This window comes from Chelonia mydas, chromosome 13 (assembly GCF_015237465.2).
Source record: "Chelonia mydas isolate rCheMyd1 chromosome 13, rCheMyd1.pri.v2, whole genome shotgun sequence".
Taxonomy (NCBI): domain Eukaryota; kingdom Metazoa; phylum Chordata; order Testudines; family Cheloniidae; genus Chelonia; species Chelonia mydas.
In genome coordinates, this window is record NC_051253.2 from 30,530,694 (window position 1) to 30,548,897 (window position 18,204).

General features: G+C 44.5%; 1 protein-coding gene across 11 annotated transcripts in view; it reads right to left on the reverse strand.

The window, feature by feature from the left end:
* Positions 1 to 7,791: 7,791 nt before the first annotated feature.
* Positions 7,792 to 18,204, reverse strand: part of PHF20 (PHD finger protein 20) — a 176,008-nt gene continuing 165,595 nt past the window's right edge. For all 11 annotated transcript variants that reach the window (XM_043527384.1, XM_037915955.2, XM_043527383.1 and 8 more), the window contains 2 exons: positions 14,360 to 14,543; positions 7,792 to 10,618 (listed from right to left, as the gene is read on the reverse strand). In XM_043527384.1, the coding sequence (XP_043383319.1) occupies positions 10,476 to 10,618; positions 14,360 to 14,543 (327 nt within the window). In that variant the 3' untranslated portion in view covers positions 7,792 to 10,475. The remainder of the gene's footprint in view (positions 10,619 to 14,359; positions 14,544 to 18,204) is intronic.

Genomic DNA, 18,204 nt, shown 5'->3' on the forward strand with positions numbered 1-18,204 from the left:
GCCTGACAGGTGAGGTAGGAAGACCACACATGCTCTGTGCATTGCTCTGCGCTCTTAGACGTTTATGTGTAGCGTCGTTTCCTCTGGGGACCACATACCTTGGGTCTGGAGGGTGCTGAGCTGTGCCCCCCAGCCGAGGCATCCGAAACCAACTCAACTGAGTGAGGAGTGCTGTCGAAGGGGACTCCTTCCAGAACTTTCTCAGCGTTGGTCCACCATCACAGCGAGATAAGTACAGTCGCGGGGACGGTAAAGACTTTTTCCATGTGGTCCCTGGACTGGGAGTAGATAGTTGCCAGCCATTACTACAGGGGTCGCATCTGGAGCCTGCTGTGATGCACCACATATGTACACGTTACCATGTGACCTAGTAGGTGCAGGAAAGCCCTGGCACAGATCGAATCAAGCACCGCTCTGAAGAACTCTATCCTCTGTACTGGAACTAACGTGGATTTATTTTGTCGTTTACCAACAGGCCGAGGCAATGGCAGGTAGCTAACAACATCGCAACATGCCTTTGGACCTGGGTCCTGGAGCTGCCCCTGACTAGCCAGTCGTTGAGGTATGGGTAAAACTGGATACCCTGATGTCTGAGGTAAGCAGCCACCACTGATATGCACTTGGTAAATACCCGTGGTGCTGTCGCTAGGCCAAATGGGAGGAGTGCAAACTGACAGTGGTTGGTACCTACTGTAAACTGGAGGAAGCATCTGTGTCTCTTAAAGATGGCAATATGAAAGTACACATCTTTCATATTGAGGGCGACATACCATTCACCCGGATCCGGGGAGGGGATGATGGAAGCCAGGGAGACCACGCAGAACTTCAGCTTCGCTTGGAAACTGTTCAGGTCTCACAGGTCCAGGATAGGCCGCACACCACCCTTGGCCTTTGGGATTAAAAAGTAGCAGGAATAGAACCCCTTGTTCCTGTACTCCAGAGGAACGACCTCCACCGAACCTAGCTGCAGTAACCTCTCTACCTCCTGTGCGAGGAGACTCTCTTGAGAAGGTTCCCTGAAGAGAGACAGGGAGGGGGAGGGGGAGTGGGAAGGAGGGGTAGAAAGTAACTGGAGGGTTTAACCCTGCGCCACTGGACTGAGGACCCATCGGTCTGATGTTATAGATGCCCACACAGGGAGGAAAGAAGAAAGATAGCTGGCAAAATAAGGGAGGGAGGATCCTGGGAACAGTCCGGTAGGTCGCCCTCAGGTGTACCCTTAAAATGAGCGCTTGGCACCTGCTTATTGCGGGTCGAGCTCGACCGAGAGGTCTGCGAAGGCTGTTGGCTAGGAAGCCTCTGGATTTCTTACGGGGAGGCTCCTGGCAAGGGTGGTTCCCCTGGCCCTGATGCTGCTGCGGCTTAAACCGCTTGCAGGCAGGGCCGGGAACACACAGGCCCAGCACCTTAAGGGTCATGCAGGAGTCCTTTAGGCCGCGGAGCTTATCGTCCATCTGTTCTGCAGACAGGGCTTGCCCGTTGAAGGGAAGGTCTTGCATCAACTGCTGAGGCTCCATGGACAAGCCAGAGGAGCAGCCAGGATGCCCAGCACAGGGCGACGGCTGAGGCCGTGGTTCGGGCGGGGTGCCCGCCGCAGCCGGCGGCGCTGGGAGCGTCACCCTGCGGGACGAAGCGGGGATTTCCCTTGCTAGGTTGTATGGGAGTCTTGCTGTTGTGCATGAATACTGTGCGCCTCAGTTCCCTGAGTGCTGCACCAATACCTCAGCGGCGGGAATAGGGGTGTGTGACTTTGGCTGGGACTCGACAGCAGGTGAGGGGTGTCCTTCGTAACCCGAGACCCAGGAGGGAGATGCAACCAGGTGATGACCGGGTGATTCTTTGCCTGGGAAGCGAGACAAAGACAAGGAGGAGCAGCAACGGGGGTGTCTAAGGTCAGGTCACTGGAAGCCGGCGGGGGGGCTGGAAGAGGGGGAGTCCAGGCCACCTGGCCCGGTACTCCCCAAGATGGACTTGGCTGAAAGTCACTGATTTCTGTGATAGCAAGCTCTGTTCTACGCTGTGTTCCTGTCAACCCTTCTGTTCTACATGATGGCTGAGAGCCACGTCTGACTGTGGAGTTGGGTAGGATCCTCTGGCTTCCCAGGGGCCCCACCCGGGCAGACTCGCTATGGGAAGCACACAGGGAGGAAGGGGATGCTGAATCCTCCGAGGTCACACCCAGGAAGGTCGAAGCTGTGTAAACTTCTTGCCTTGGCAACAGTATGCTCAGAGAGAGGAGGCATGCTGCCCCAGAGTCCCGACTGGCTTTGTATGGAGTAGTTCCAGCGCATTGCTCGGTGACTGCGACAACCTGGCAACAGTCGTGCCCTCTTCCATAATAGGCCAGAACTCTTTACAAGAAGGCTCAGGAAGAGAGACCTTGAACTTGGCCATGGCTTACCACATGTTAAAATCATAGTGGCCCAGGAGGGCTTTCCTGTTGTGGGAATTCTGCTTTCCCACGACTGCTCGGAGAAGAATGCCACGTAAGAATGGAGAGCAAAGTGCTGATCAAAGAGGAGAAAATTTTGTGTGCAGCATCAAGCGCAATAAAACTTATCAAAACACTAGTGATGACCCGAAACTATGGTTTCTTGGTCAGTATAAGGGTGGGCCAACGTGTGCATTGACTTCTATGAGTGGCAAATGATGGGAATGTGCTGCAGTCAGAGGCTGTGTGTTTGGGGTTTTGTATTCTGGTTCCCTGGGCCTGCCTCTCCTGGTAACGCGTCTTCCCCTCCCCCCAGATTTCTGCCAGGGTTCACACCGGAATGCAGCCAGCAGCAGCCTTTTGGCACTCCGCGGGAGGGAAGGGAAGGGGGTGGGGAGAGGGGAGGGATGACCTGGCCTGTGTCTTTGCAGAGGTCATCTTCCCCGCCCCCCCATGGCTGGAAGCAGCTTGTCCCTTCCTGCCCACAGTGTCCAAAGGCAGCTAACACCTCCAGGCTGCTGCTGGCCACTGACAAACCAGCTGCCTCCTGTCCCCTGACTGCAGCACCCGGGCAGGAAGGGGTTAAGCTCTAAGGCTGCATTGTGCACCAGAGCCCAGGGAACCTGACTGCAGGGGAGAGTGCCTATGGGACAGAGCAGCCCCATGCTCCCTGGGGGCAGGACCCGGGCAGGCGGGGGGTGGGGGAGAGAAGAGGTAAAGAGGGAGCTGAGTCCCTGCCCTGGGCAGGCTGCTGGGGAGTCTGCAAGTTTGGGACGTGAACAGGCTGGAAATCGCTTCCCCCCCACCACTCCAGAGCTTAGCTGAGGGGCAGAGAGGATTCCCTGTGCCAGCACTGATCGGGACTTTGGCACATGCAGGGCTCGGCTCCTCCTGGCCAGAGGGTCTTGGGCTTTCCCAGGGCGTCAGTCCAGCCGAGGCCGGGGGAGGAGGGGCACAAAGGGGAAAGCAGGGAGAAGACAGCGAAAGGGGGAGCAAATAAAGGGCCAGTGGGTAGGCAGCAGAAGCAAAATGTAACCGGCTGCTGCCTGGCGCCTGCCCACACTCACCAGCCACAACTTGCAGCCAGTGCCAGCGGGAAATGGGACGAGGGGGTAGGGCCCTGCTGTCCGAGAGCTGGCACGCAGCGGGGGCTGTGCTGACGGATCAGCAGGGGGAACCGCTGGCCATGCCTGCTGCAACTTCGCCCCATCACCAGCCTTGTACACCCACCCCCATTGTCAGCCACTGGCCCCCCCCCACACTCACTGCTGGTGGGCAGCTGGCAAGTGGGGATCTGGCCAGCAGGAGGACCCACCAGTAGTGATGGGGGAAAGAGAAAATTTGGAACAATTTCGCTGTTTTTAAGAAAAAGTTGGGACACCTGCAGGAGAGCTTAAAAATGGGACATCTGGTCACCCTAGTTTGGGGTTGGTGTGTGTACTGGGAGACAAGTGTTTTGTGTGGGTAGCAAATGAGGGGTGTGTGCTGCAGTGAAGGGCTGTGCACCTTTGGGGTAATTATGTGTGCTGATTGTGTTGTTGTGGTTTTGAAGAATTGTGGCAGATGCACCAAGTAATCCACCATCTGTGCAGTTTCCCTCATACAACCAATGAACTGCTGCATGCAAATTAGCTGCTGAGTGAGGGTGGTAATTGGGTGAGTTAACTCTTATATCACAATGGTCTGGAACTCTTGGCATAACATGTCCTCCAGTAGCCCATGCTGTCACACAACTATAATTCATAAAGTGAAAATGGACGAGAACTTAAAAATTGGACAGTAACAGACTACAAAATCCAGTGATGATTGAATCTGGTAACATTCTAAATGAAATGAGCTCTCACTCACCCATATAGCCATTTCCATGGCCTTGTCTACAGGGAAAAGTCAATCTAAGCTATGCAGTTTGACTCTCTCCCATTGACTCCCCTTACCCTTCTCGATCTGGTGGAGTCTTCACTAGACCCTCTAAAATCGACCACCAATGCACCGATCACCGTGCATCGTAGACCAACCCCACGGCTTCACATTGACTCAGACATTCTAGGTTTCAGAGTGACAGTGTGTGACAATCCTGGAATCCTATTCTATAAACTGTCTCCTCACCCAGTGCAGCCTTTCCAAACTTATTTAACACTTAGCAACTAACTCCTTTATCTCATTTAGACCCAGTTAACCATAAAACTATATTTCCATCTGAAAATGATGTACTTGCTCATTACAAGCATGCCAAAAAATTCTGTTACAGAGACAGAAAACGGTTTGGTACATATGGCAGCACTGTGTGTAGAGTCAGCTTCACTTCATTTCATGTGTTGCTTTAGGGGAAGCTCTTCTGTACACTCTTCCCCAAGCCCTACTTTTGGGAGTGGGGGTGGGGAAGGGGACACCTGCTTTGGGTAGGACAGGAAGCTCACATGCACACTTGGTCACTTCCAAACACAATGATTGGGTTGTTAACAGTAGCAGACCTGCTGCTTTTTAAGAACGTTGGGCCAGGAAGGTGTCTCTCTCTTTCCTGGAGCATTCCCAGGCCAAGGGAGAACCAGGGCAACTGCATTTCACTCTCCATACCTCTGCATGAAGGCTAACAACAATGCCAACCTACCACCCCTTGATAACTGAACTGAAAGACTTCTTGGGATGGATAAAAACCTATTGAAATTAGATTTTAAAATGTAAATTAAATAAATTTTTTTTTAAAAAAAATAAGCCTATTTAAACTTAAATTTGAAATTATGACAACCTATGTCAAGGCCTAAACCTACTATAATCTACTAAAACATGTAAATTAAATAAAAATATTAAATACTGCATGTTTTACATGTATCCAAATATTACATATTTGCTGAAGTTTTAAAGAAAGTCAGATTACACTGAACTGGTGAAATCACTGGCTAAGCAGCTGGAATCAGAGTTTGCTGAAATGCTACACCAGCTTTTGACAACACTAGCCTCTTCTTTGGGTGCAGAGAGAATATTTCCTTCATTTCAATTTATTCAGCTAGTTCAGTTCAATGCCTAATTCATTTGAAGTTAAGAAACTAACTGGGAGTTGCAAAAGCAGGTAAGCTTGTTTTCCTCTTCTAATCTAGGAATAAAAACTAGGTGCAAGAAGATGAGAACTACCAATTCTAAAATCTTGAAGGGCATGAACAGAGATAATCAGTTCAATTCACTAAGCGCAGATAATGCTTCTTTTGTTTGTTAAACCAGTCGGTTTTAAATGCAAAACATGTTTTGATAAACTTAAAAAAAAGTATCCCGCACATTTAAGAGGTAGGTTTAGAACACTAATAAAAAAAATGGAATTTAATTAAAAAAGCACAACAGCAGCAATTTCCATCCAAATGCAGCTTGAAACAAATCACAAGTAAAAAAATTTATTCATCTGGTAAATGAAAAATGCATCATTCACCATTTTCTAACCATAAAAATGGAAAGATTAAGACTCGAAATAAATATGTATTAAGCTATATATAGCTGCTTAAATAAAACATATATAGACACAGTATAACCTCTGGTTTAGCAAAAATGTACCAAATTTAGAATCACAGAAGATTAGGGTTGGAAGGGACCTCAGGAGGTCAAACTAGCCCAACCCCCCGCTCAAAGCAGGACCAACCCCAGCTAAATCATCCCAGCCAGGGCTTTGTCAAGCTGAGCCTTAAAAACCTCTAAGGATGGAGATTCCACCACATCCCTAGGTAACCCATTCCAGTGCTTCACCACCCTCCTAGTGAAATAGTGTTTCCTAATATCCAACCTAGACCTCCCCCACTGCAACTTGAGACCATTGCTCCTTGTTTTGTCATCTGCCACCACTGAGAACAGCCTAGCTCCATCCTCTTTGGAACCCCCTTCAGGTAGTTGAAGGCTGCTATCAAAACCCCCCTCACTCTTCTCTTCTGCAGAATAAATAAGCCCAGTACTGTAAAGGCTGTATTTATAGCTGCAAATCAACAGGTTTTAATGCAGGGTGGGCAAACTTTTTGGCCTGAGGGCTACATCGAGATTCCGAAACTGTATGGAGGGCAGGATAGGGAAGACTGTGCCTCCCCGAACAGCCTGGCCCACACCCCCTATCCGCCCCCTCAAAACCCCTGCCACATCCAACACCCCCTGCTTCCTGACTGCCCCCCCCGCCCCGCTGCCCCTAACCGCCCCACCCCCTGTTCCCTATCCCCTGACTGCCCTGCCCCCTATCCACACCCCTGCCCCCGACAGACCCCCCAGGACTCCCATGCCTATCCAACCACTCCCTGCTCCCTGACTGCCCCGCAGGCTCCCCTGCCCCTTATCCAACCCCCCCGCTCCCTGACCCCTTACCATGCCGCTCATAGCACCAGGACTGGCAGCCGTAAGTAGCACATTCCTACAGGGAGCAATTTAATAAACTACACCCAGCGACTCTCGCAGCCCCACTGCCCGGCAGAGCTCACAGCCCCACTGCCCAGAGTGCTGGCAGCACAGCGAGCTGAGGCTGTGGGGGAGGGGCTGGGGGCTAGCCTCCCTGGCTGGGAGGTCAAGGGCCGGGCAGGACCATCCCACAGGCCGGATGTGCCCGGAGGCTGTAGTTTGCTCACCTCTGTTTTAATGGTTACTAGCCAATAAGAATTGACGTCTTTTTAGGTAAAAAAAAAAAAAAAAAAAAAAAAGTACAAACGGAAAACAAGATTAAAATTGGTTATTTAAACCAAGGTTTCCTGCATAGTGATTTAAATCATGGATTAAAACTGGCAATTTAAATCACTGTTTTAAATCAATCCACCCTGATCAGTTGAGGCTCAAGTCCAGTGTTCTGTGTTTCTCCTGCTGCATTCTTTACAATGACAGAAATATTTGTGATGCTATGAACTCATGCAGGAGAAACTTCAATTCTTGCAGTCAGGCTTTGATTGGTAAGTGATGAAGGAACTGCTTTATAAATATTTGGTTTAATATTATACAGGGTTTTTTTAAGCCTACACATGTATCTTGTTAATTTCAGTGGCGTTTTAAATTAAAAAATATTTTATTATAAAACATTCCACTTTAAGCACTACACTGCAGAGAAAAGGTCAGTTTATTTATTGGGAATTCTTATACATGACATTTTTGAGGAACTGATCAATCTAGTGAGTGTTGGGTCAGTATTATTCCTGCTAAACTACAGTATCTAACTTAGAAGAGCTCTATGTAAGCTTCAGAGCTTGTCTCTCTCACTAACAGAAATTGGTCCAATAATATTATTGGTCCAATAATTGGTCCAAGATATTAACTCACCAACCTCATCTCTCTAAAGTCTGAAAATGACCTTTTTAATGTATAACTAGTTTGAATAATCATTACATTGAAACAGAAATAGACTTTACTAAGACTTAACCAACAAAAACCTATTTATTTATTCCAAACACCAAGATACAGAAGTTTTCAAGTTTTGCAAATATTGCTCCAAAGCAAAATTCTATATACAACGCCCTCAGTTCTAATAGTGCATAAACAAAGACATATATACTTATGTATCCACAGTGCAATGTTTGCTCATTTTATCAAGGCTCCATGTTGCATTCACTTACCAGTGATTTAAAGAAACAACAAAAAGTGATTTGCCAGACCAAAATAGTGTTGGTCAAGAATAAGGAGAGCTACAAATGTGGAAACTTATAAAAATAGGGACAAAACAATTCAGGCAGAGTACAATACAGAACCTTTCCTGAACGTGAAAAGCACTAACCTATTTCAAATAAATATTTTCAGTCATCCAGATCTGTTTCATCAGCAAGGGGTTCCCTATTGTATAATCATTCTGTTAACGGAAAACAAAACCTTCAGTATTGCTATTTACCAAGTGGAATTTTCTTTGCCATGAGAAAAAATAAACTGGCAAAGCAAACTTAAAATGAACACTCCAAAACCAGTTACTTGCAAAGTGAAAATTTCCATTTCTGGAGAGAAAACTCAAACTTGGGGATTAAGTACTCCATTGCTTTAAACTGTAACGAAGTTGATTTGTGAATGTACTTATATTTAATTATTTTCCAGTCTGAGTGCTCATTATACAGATTTCAAACAGGGAATAATTTACTGGTAAAACAGTAATCTGATAAAAACTTCACAGCTGTTGTTTAAAACCCTTGTTTGGATAGCCGCCTTATCATTTGGTTACTGCTGTCTGATATAGAACTGCACAGCGTGTTACTCATAATTCAGATGTCATTAAGAGGAATGACATCATTTAACCACTTGTTTTTACCTTTAGAAAGCAAAGTGACATTTAAGATCATGTAAGCTTTATTCCAACTGTGTTACAGCAAAATAAGTTTATTCTCCTGCTGTACATATGTCAAATTCATTATATACCAACTAGTGCCATAAAATGGTGAGACATAAATTATTCCCTGAAATGAGTCTTGGCATAAAAGCCTTAACTACTACATTGAGTAGCCTAGTTATTCCATTTTCTGAAGGAACTAAACTGATCAAAATATTCATTGTAGATATTGTTATTCCTATGATGATAGTGGATATTTCAAGTTTACATAGTAAATCATTATTCTTTGCAGCATATAAACTTTACAGATTCATATATCCATAATTAACAATTTGTACACTTCTGGGTCTTTTGATTACAACTGTGCTTTAATTTTAACCCTTTGGTGGTACCATCACAAATAGAACTATAAGAAAGATCAAGATAACAGAAAAATCCTGCTTTTTCAGGACACCCTCTCAACGCAAAAACAATTTACCCTTTTCCACGGTGAAGTTACACTCATCAATATTTGGGAAGAAAAAAAAATCACAACCATTATTTATGGAGATATGAGCCGCACGTAAAAGGCTTGTAACATACCAAATACAATACACTAACATTTCAAAAGGTACTATATAATGTATCTTCAACTTAAGCAGCATTTTCATCTTGATCTCACAAAATAATACAAACTAGAAAATTAAAACAAAGTATAAAAAGAGACTGAGAACATATACTATTTAACATAATACCTCACTGTGAGGACAGTACCTCATGCATAGCTTTTGAGGCTTCATTTAAACAAACATAAAATAAACTGATTCCCAAAACCACACATTCATAATAAGTCTTTACAATGTGCATGTTTAGAGTATTGAAAAAAAGTCTACATTTCAAAATATAACAGGAATGGAAATTAACAAATGGGCAGAAAACTACACACCTTAAGTTTGGAACTTCTGGTACATCTCCCATCTTTTAGACATAGCACTGTGTACTGTCACAAAGGTGAACCAGTAGCACTAGTTCAAGGAGGCACAGTACGGCCAAATTTAAAAGTTCAAGAATGCACAAGAAGCACAATGTAAATGGACTTCCCCAGTACCGTAGAATCATGTGATAGTGACATGATAAATATGGAAAACAATCATTTACTATGGAACTAAGTGCAACGCAACTGTGACCACCTGCTACCTCTATTTAAATCAACAGAAGTGGGGTTTTAGGCCAGTATTACTTGAAAACCTCCATGTAAGAGTTTACAATTAAAGATGGACATTCATATTTGCTATGCTTGAAAATTGTTATAACATTGCCTATTGATTAAATACTGTGCTGTGCATAAACCAGTAGGAATAAAGCATGACCCGACCTGGTATACAAGTCACTTAAATAAACTCTGTAGAACATAATTTACAACCTTCGTCAACTAAACATTTTTGGCTCTTAGAACTCTTATCTTCAGTGGCACAATTTTAAGTCAGTTTAATTATGCAAAAAGTTTATTTCATTCAACAACTTGTTGTAAGGAATGAAAATCTAAGAGTATAATTTGTCAGCCTGCTCCTACCCTTGAATACAAGAGTAAAATCCCCTTCCATATTGTTAAAATTGCCTAGTAAATCCCAAAAGATCAAAAGATAAGGATAACCTTGTTACTGCTTTCAGAACAGTCATACTTCTCCACAATCCCTGAAGTCAGTCTGCATCACATGCAATCAGCATGCTAATTTCATTTAAATATATAGAGCTGTTTGTATCAAACACTCCGCGTTCATATTCAACAGCAATTTCAAGAGCTCTCTAGTCTCATGTTGAGCAGCAAAGAGCAATTTGTTGCACCTTGCCTAGGTCCGTAATAAGCTGTTTTATACAATGTTTGAGTTGTGGAAGTCTAGCTAGTGGTTCTGGTGGTTCCAGCTCTCCTGTGTAATCCAACCAACTCTCTAAAACTGCAAAAGAAATAGAAAAAGTTAATACTATTCACTATTCTTATTAGCTGGCAAATATATACATATATATTTCCAAAGCAATAAAACTAAGAAGAGTTCTTGAAATAAATATATTTTGAAAGATAAACTACAGTACTTTTAACATATACAATATTTTAGAAATCAGAGAAAACAAAACTTCCCAAATAGCGTTTGGTAATTTACAGAGCTACCATGTGCTTACATCAATGTGTTCATATCTGCAAGGCAAAAAACATCTCTGCAAGGCAAGTTAAAGAAGTATGGATTGGATAAATGGACTATAAAGTGGACAGAAAGTTGGCTAGATCATTGGGCTCAATGGATAGTAATCAATGGCTCAATGTCCAGTTGGCAGCCGGTATCAAGTGGAGTGCCCCAGGAAGCGGTCCTGGGGCTGGTTTTCTTCAACAGCTTCATTAATGATCTGAATTGTACGCTCAGCAAGTTCGCAGATGACACTAAGCTGGGGAGAGAGGTAGATATGCTGGAGGGTAGGGATGGGGTCCAGAGTGACCTAGACAAATTGTAGGATTGGGCCAAAAGAAATCTGATGAGGTTCAACAAGGACAAGTGCAGAGTCCTGCATTTAGGATGGAAGAATCCCATGCACTGCTACAGGCTGGGGACTGACTGGCTAAGTGGAAGTTCAACAGAAAAGGATCTGGGGATTAGAGGACGAGAAGCTGGATATGAGTCAACAATGTGCCCTTGTTGCCAAGAAGGCTAACAGCATATTGGGCTGAATTAGTAGGAGCATTGCCAGCAGATCGCGGGAAGTGATTATTCCCCTGTATTTCATAGAATAACAGAGTTGGAAGGGACCTCTGGAGGCCATCTAGTCCAACCCCCTGCCCAGAGCAGGACCAATCCCAACTAAATCATCCCAGCCAGGGCTTTGTCAAGCCTGACCTTAAAAATTTCTAAAGGAAGGGGATTGCACCACCTCCCTAGGTAATGCATTCCAGTGTTTCACCACCCTCCTAGTGAAAAAGTTTTTCCTAATATCCAACCTAAACCTCCCCCACCGCAACTTGAGACCATTACTCCTTGTTCTGTCATCTGCTATCACTGAGAATAGTCTAGATCCATCCTCTTTGGATCCACCTTTCAGATAGTTAAAAGCAGCTATCAAATCCCCCCTCATTCTTCTCTTCCATAGACTAAACAATCCCAGTTCCCTCAGCCTCTCCTCATAACTCATGTGCTCTAGACCCCTAATCATTTTTGTTGCCCTTCACTGGACTCTCTCCAATTTCTCCACATCCTTCTTGTAGTGTGGGGCCCAAAACTGGACACAGTACTCAAGATGAGGCCTCACCAGTGTCGAATAGAGGGGAATGATCACGTCCCTCGATCTGCTGGCAATGCCCCTACTTATACACCCCAAAATGCCACTGGCCTTCTTGGCAACAAGGGCACTCTGTTGACTCATATCCAGCTTCTCGTCCACTGTCACCCCTAGGTCCTTCTTTGCAGAACTGCTGCCTAGCCATTTGGTCCCTAGTCTGTAGCGGTTCATTGGATTCTTCCGTCTTAAGTGCAGGACTCTGCACTTGTCCTTGTTGAACCTCATTAGATTTCTTTTGGCCCAATCCTCCAATTTGTCTAGGTCCCTCTGTATCCTATCCCTACCCTCCAGCATATCTACCACTCCTCCCAGTTTAGTGTCATCCGCAAACTTGCTGAGGGTGCAATCCACACCATCCTCCAGATCATTAATGAAGATATTGAACAAAACTGGCCCCAGGACCGACCCTTGAGGCACTCCGCTAGATACCGGCTGCCAACTAGACAGGGAGCCATTTATCACTACCCGTTGAGCCCGACAATCTAGCCAACTTTGTACCCACCTTGTAGTGCATCCATCCAGCCCATACTTCTTTAACTTGCTGACAAGAATACTGTGGGAGACAGTGTCAAAAGCTTTGCTAAAGTTGAGGAATAACACGTCCACTGCTTTCCCTTCATCCACAGAACCAGTTATCTCATCATAGAAGGCAATTAGATTAGTCAGGCATGACTTGCCCTTGGTGAATCCATGCTGACTGTTCCTGATCACTTTCCTCTCGTTTAAGCGCTTCAGAATTGATTCCTTGAGGACATGCTCCATGATTTTTCTGGGGACTGAGGTGAGGCTGACTGGCCTGTAGTTCCCAGGATCCTCCTCCTTCCCTTTTTTAAAGATGGGCACTACATTAGCCTTTTTCCAGTCATCTGGGACCTCCCCCGATCGCCATGAGTTTTCAAAGATAATGGCCAATGGCTCTGCAATCACATCCGCCAATTCCTTTAGCACTCTCGGATGCAACGCATCCGGCTCCATGGACTTGTGCACGTCCAGTTTTTCTAAATAGTCCTGAACCACTTCTTCCTTCACTGGTGAGGCCACATCTGGAGTACTGTGTCCAGTTTTGGGCCCCCAGCTACAGAAAGGATGTGGACAAATTGGAGAGAGTCCAGCAGAGGGCAACAAAAAGGCTGTTCTCAGTGGTGGCAGATGACAGAACAAGGAGCAATGGTCTCAAGCTGCAGTGGGTGAAACACTGGAATGGGTTACCTAGGAAGGTGGTGGAATCTCCATCCTTAGAGGTTTTTAAGGGCTGGCTTGACAAAGTCATAGCTGGAATGATTTAGTTGGGGTTGGTCCTGCTTTGAGCAGGGGGTTGGACTAGATGACCTCCTGAGGTCTCGTCCACCCCTAATCTTCTATGATTCTAAACCACAGATGGCTAGGTGTGGGGAGGCAATCCAGGACTAGTGGTAAAAGTGACACCTTACCCCTCTACTGAGCTAGAAATGAGGGCTTTATGTAACTTGATAGGGAAGATTCCCAGCTTTCTGGTGGGACATGGTGCACTTGCTTTTAATCCTTGTAGAACCCAAGATATCAGACTTCAAAATCACAATATTTTTATGTATAAAAGCCATTTTGCATTAAAACTCAGACTGATTAAATGTTTAAAAGACGTATGTCTGTATAGGATTATACAATTTTATACACATGTGCAAGCCTTAATGGATCCACAACCAGCTCCTCGCCCTATTAAACATTTCTATTGTAATGAATATTTTCCCCAAAACTAAAGTGAGAATAAAAAAGATGAAAATACAAAGTAAAGAAATAGAAAGGGAGGGAAAGGAAAGGAAGGGGACCACTCAGGAAAAAGATCTTGGAATCAGTGTGGAAAGTTCTCTGACAACATCCACTCGATGTGCAGTGGCAGTCAAAAAAGCAAACAGAATGTTAGCAACCATTAGGAAAAGGATAGATAAGGAGACAAATCATCATAATGCCACTATGTAAATCCAAACCTTCAATACTGAGTGCAGATCTGGTCACCCTAGCTCAAAAAAGATATATTAGAATTGGAAAAGGTCCAGAGAAAGGCAACAAAAATGATTAGGGGTAAGGAACAGTTTCTGTTTAAGGAGAGATTAAAAAGACTATTGAACTATATCAAAAGACTAACTATAACTATAACTCTCTCTCTCTATATATATATTATATAGTGACTATATCAAAACCAAATTTACTCCTAAAAACACAACTTTCAATTATTACAGCTGACTAGTTTGATAAAAATGATGCTGGTATCTTTGTAGATCTGCAGAAATAGGACATGGATCTCAAGACAATGCATTTTGGATAGAAACTATATAATCTGAATGGTACAAAAATATACATTGTTTAATCTGTGAAAGAAAATACATTTAATTTACCATCCAGTTCCTTCTCAATGAAATCCATCCTGTGTGTAACTTCATCTTGTAGAGATTCAACATGGGCTAGAAGGTTAAGTTGCCACTGCAGCTGTGAGTTCACAACTCCTTCCTTTTCTTTTTCCAGCAGTTTCATTTCAATAGTTTCCTCTGAAGGGATTTTCTTAGACACACATTCTCTTACCTGACAAAGGTACATAAATTAGTATTTATCATAGTGAAATGGAAATATGTCAGCCAGCCAATCAGGCTGCATGGATCTTTAGATAATGACAGGTTCAGAGTAGCAGCCGTGTTAGTCTGTATCCGCAAAAAGAAAGGGAGGACTTGTGGCACCTTAGAAACTAACACATTTATTTGAGCATAAGCATCCGATGAAGTCAGCTGTAGCTCACGAAAGCTTATGCTCAAATAAATGTGTTAGTCTCTAAGGTGCCACAAGTCCTCCTTTTCTTTTTCGGATCTTTAGAGTTCCTGAATCTAATGGTAGAGTTTCCCCCCAGTTATCTAGTTCCCTACATTCTTTTTTTTTTTTTTTTTTTTTTTTTGCTGTGCTTATGATTTGCAGAATTATTTCTCAATAACTAGTCTGAGAATCCTTATTGTCTGACAGCCATTGTTAGCCCATCAAAATGCAGAGATAGTTCACTAATAAGAAACATGAATATTAAAAAGTCTTTATACTCCAGTTGTCTACTAATAAGAATTTAAAAGAACTCTTTACCAGCAACGAAGATGCTGCCTCAGCTTCACACTCTTGGATGAGGCACAAAAATACCAACATTTAAAACGAAAACCAAAATACTCAAAAGCAAAAGAATGTGAGTCTGACACTGAAGAAACAGAGATTGTTTAAACAGAAGATTTGTTTCTTGATTTCCTGTCTGGGACTGCCCTCTTCCCCAGTCAAAAATATTTGGGCTGCACTACCGTTCTGGGTAGTAATGGAGGCAGTTTAGACTAATTCACAAAGTTCCAGGGTTAGCAACACCCCTTCCTTTTCCTCTCGCTCCCAGACTACCATTTTCAAAAACCGTATGGAAACACTAAATCTTTATTAGCAGATTAAATGTAATTGAACAGAAACACCTAATTAGCTTGTGTTTAATGTGCATATGGTCCTCGGAGAAAGCCAATTGTTAAGATACCGAAAGCACTTATCTGACATAAAGCAGCTCAGTCCCAGCAAGGAAATCATCTGGTAAGAAGCTTTCCATTCTGGATCCTGACCACTTCCCCAGTCCGAGATGTTTGGGCTATAGCAAGCAGTAAAAAGTGGTTACTCACCTTGTGCTGTAACTGCAGTTCTTCGAGATGTGTCCCCCTCTGGGTGCTCTGCTTCAGGTGCACATGAACCTCTTGAGCCCTTGATGTGAGATTTTCCATTAGCAGTGTCCATTCAACTGTGATTCATCCTCTACCTCCTTGTGCCACACACCGAGGCTATCCAGAGATGCGCGGTCAATGGTCCTCAGTTTCTTATCCATCCAAATGTTCCATATAGACTAATCTGAAGCAGGAGGGAAGGAGGGCGGGTAGTTGAACATCCATAGGGGGACACGTCGAAGAACTGCAACGACTGCACAAGGTGAGTAACCTCTTCTTCTCTGAGTAGCGTCCCTAAGAGTGCTCCACTTCAGGTGACTCCCAAGCAGTATCCCCACAGGGAGGTGTGAGGTTTGGGATTGAGTCCAGAACTGAAGGAAGTATATTGCATTTACAAACCGCCACATTGGATCTGAAGGCGTGGATCAAGGCATAATGATTAGAAAACGTATGTAGTGAAGCCCATGTAGCGGTCGTGCATATTTCAGATACTTGCACATTCTTGGATACTGCTGTGGCTGTTGCTTATGTTCTGGTAGAGTGTGCTATCACCCTTTGGAGGGGGGATGAATGCTAGTTGCCTCATAAGTGATAATACACCCAGAGATCCACATTGACAGCCTCTGAACAGAGATTGAGGACCCATGGGATCTATCTGTGATGGAAATGAACAGCCTAGGTAACTATTGTAATTGTTTGATTCTATATAAGTAGAAAGCCAATGCTCTTCGAATAACCACGGTATGATAGTATGTCTCCTGCAGAGACTTGCGAGGTATGGGAAAAAACTGACTGAATGGACTGGTTAAGATGAAACACTGATAGTATCTTAGGTAAGAATTTAAGGTTTGGGCACAGAGACTTTGTCCTTTCAGAATACTGGAGGGAGGGGGAGATCCGCCATCAAAGCTTCAATCTCTCCAATCCTACATGCTGATGAGATAGCCACTAAAAAGGCAATCTTCATAGATAAGGAGAGCAGAGAACTGGTTGCCATTGTATCAAATCAGACTCTCATGAAGTAATTAAATTACCATGTTAAGGTCCCAGTTGGAGTGGGGTAGAGATTCCCTAAACCCATTATAAACCTAGACCAGTGGTGCACAAATTGGGATGCACACCAGAGGTTCTCTGGGGGGCACAAAGAAACTGGGATCCTGTGGGTCCCACAGGATCTGCCACCATAATAGCGGGAGAAGGATAAAAATAGAGTGGGTACTGCGGGGCAGGACGGAAATGGGATAAAAAAAAATAGTTCTCCCACACAGCAAACACGAATACCCCAGCCAGCAGCTGCTGCTCTCCAGCTGCCCAGCTCTGAAGTCAGCACCACCGCCAACAGCAGTGCAGAAGTGAGGGCACGGCCACCCTCACTTCTGCACTGTTGTTGGTGCTGGCTTTAGAGCTGGGCGGTTAGAGATCAGCAGGTGCTGGCCAGAGCATTCATGTTGCTTGTGCTGCAGGAAAACTGTTTTTTAAATCCCGCTCCCATCCCACCCCACAATACCTACTCCTGCATTATCTGTTGAATTTTTATCCCGCTCCAGCTATTAAGGCAGCAGGATCTCAGGGTAGAGCCCTTGGAAAAAAACTGAAACAGTTTGAGATTACAAGTAATGGAGAATGAGGCACGACAAATTCTGTGAATGATAAATGTGGTGGGGGGTGGGTGGGGAGATATGACTGAAAAAGTTTGTGAACTACTAACCTAGACAACACAGGGTCAGAAAATATGGAGAATCCTGCTACTGGAGGATGAAAGGCTGATATTGCAGACAAATGGACCTTAACTGAACTGATAACCCCGATTTCTTTAGATCTAACAGTTATCCAAGGTGACAGTGCGGCACAGATTCAGACACAAAAATGTGGTGACAACAGCAAAGGAAGAATCTCTTGCACTTCCGCAGGTAAGTAATATGGGTTGACTCCTGATGTTCAGTAACACCTGTTGCACTTCTGCAGAGCAGGAAGATTCTAACCCCACAAACCATCAAGGAACCACACCCGGAGCTGGAGAACCCTAGGCTAGGATGAAGCACATGACCCACAGCCTGGGAGAGGAAATGAGGAATGGTCAGAAATATGAACAACAGTTGGATGCATAGGTGAAGCAGGTCAGGGTACCAAGCTTGTCTCAGCCACATCAATATTGTAAGGATAACTCTGTCTTTGTTCTGTCTGATCTTGTTCATCACCCTTAAAAGCAGTGGTGTTTTAGAAAATGCAAAAAGCAGATCCCGCTGCCAAGATAGAAGAAAGGCATCTCCCAAAGAGTGGCGGCCCAGACCTCTTCTTGAGCAGAATGGAGAACACTTCTTGTTCCTGAAGGTGGTGAAGAGATCCACTTCTGGTAGTCACACTTTATTCCAAAGGTGGAGGAGTATATGAGAGTCTAGCTCTCATTTGTAGCGCCGGGATAACAGTCTGCTGAGAACATCAGCTATAGTTCTGAATATATGGGAGATAACTGAAATTTGGAGCTGATGGATTATACACCAGTTGCATAGTTTCCTAGC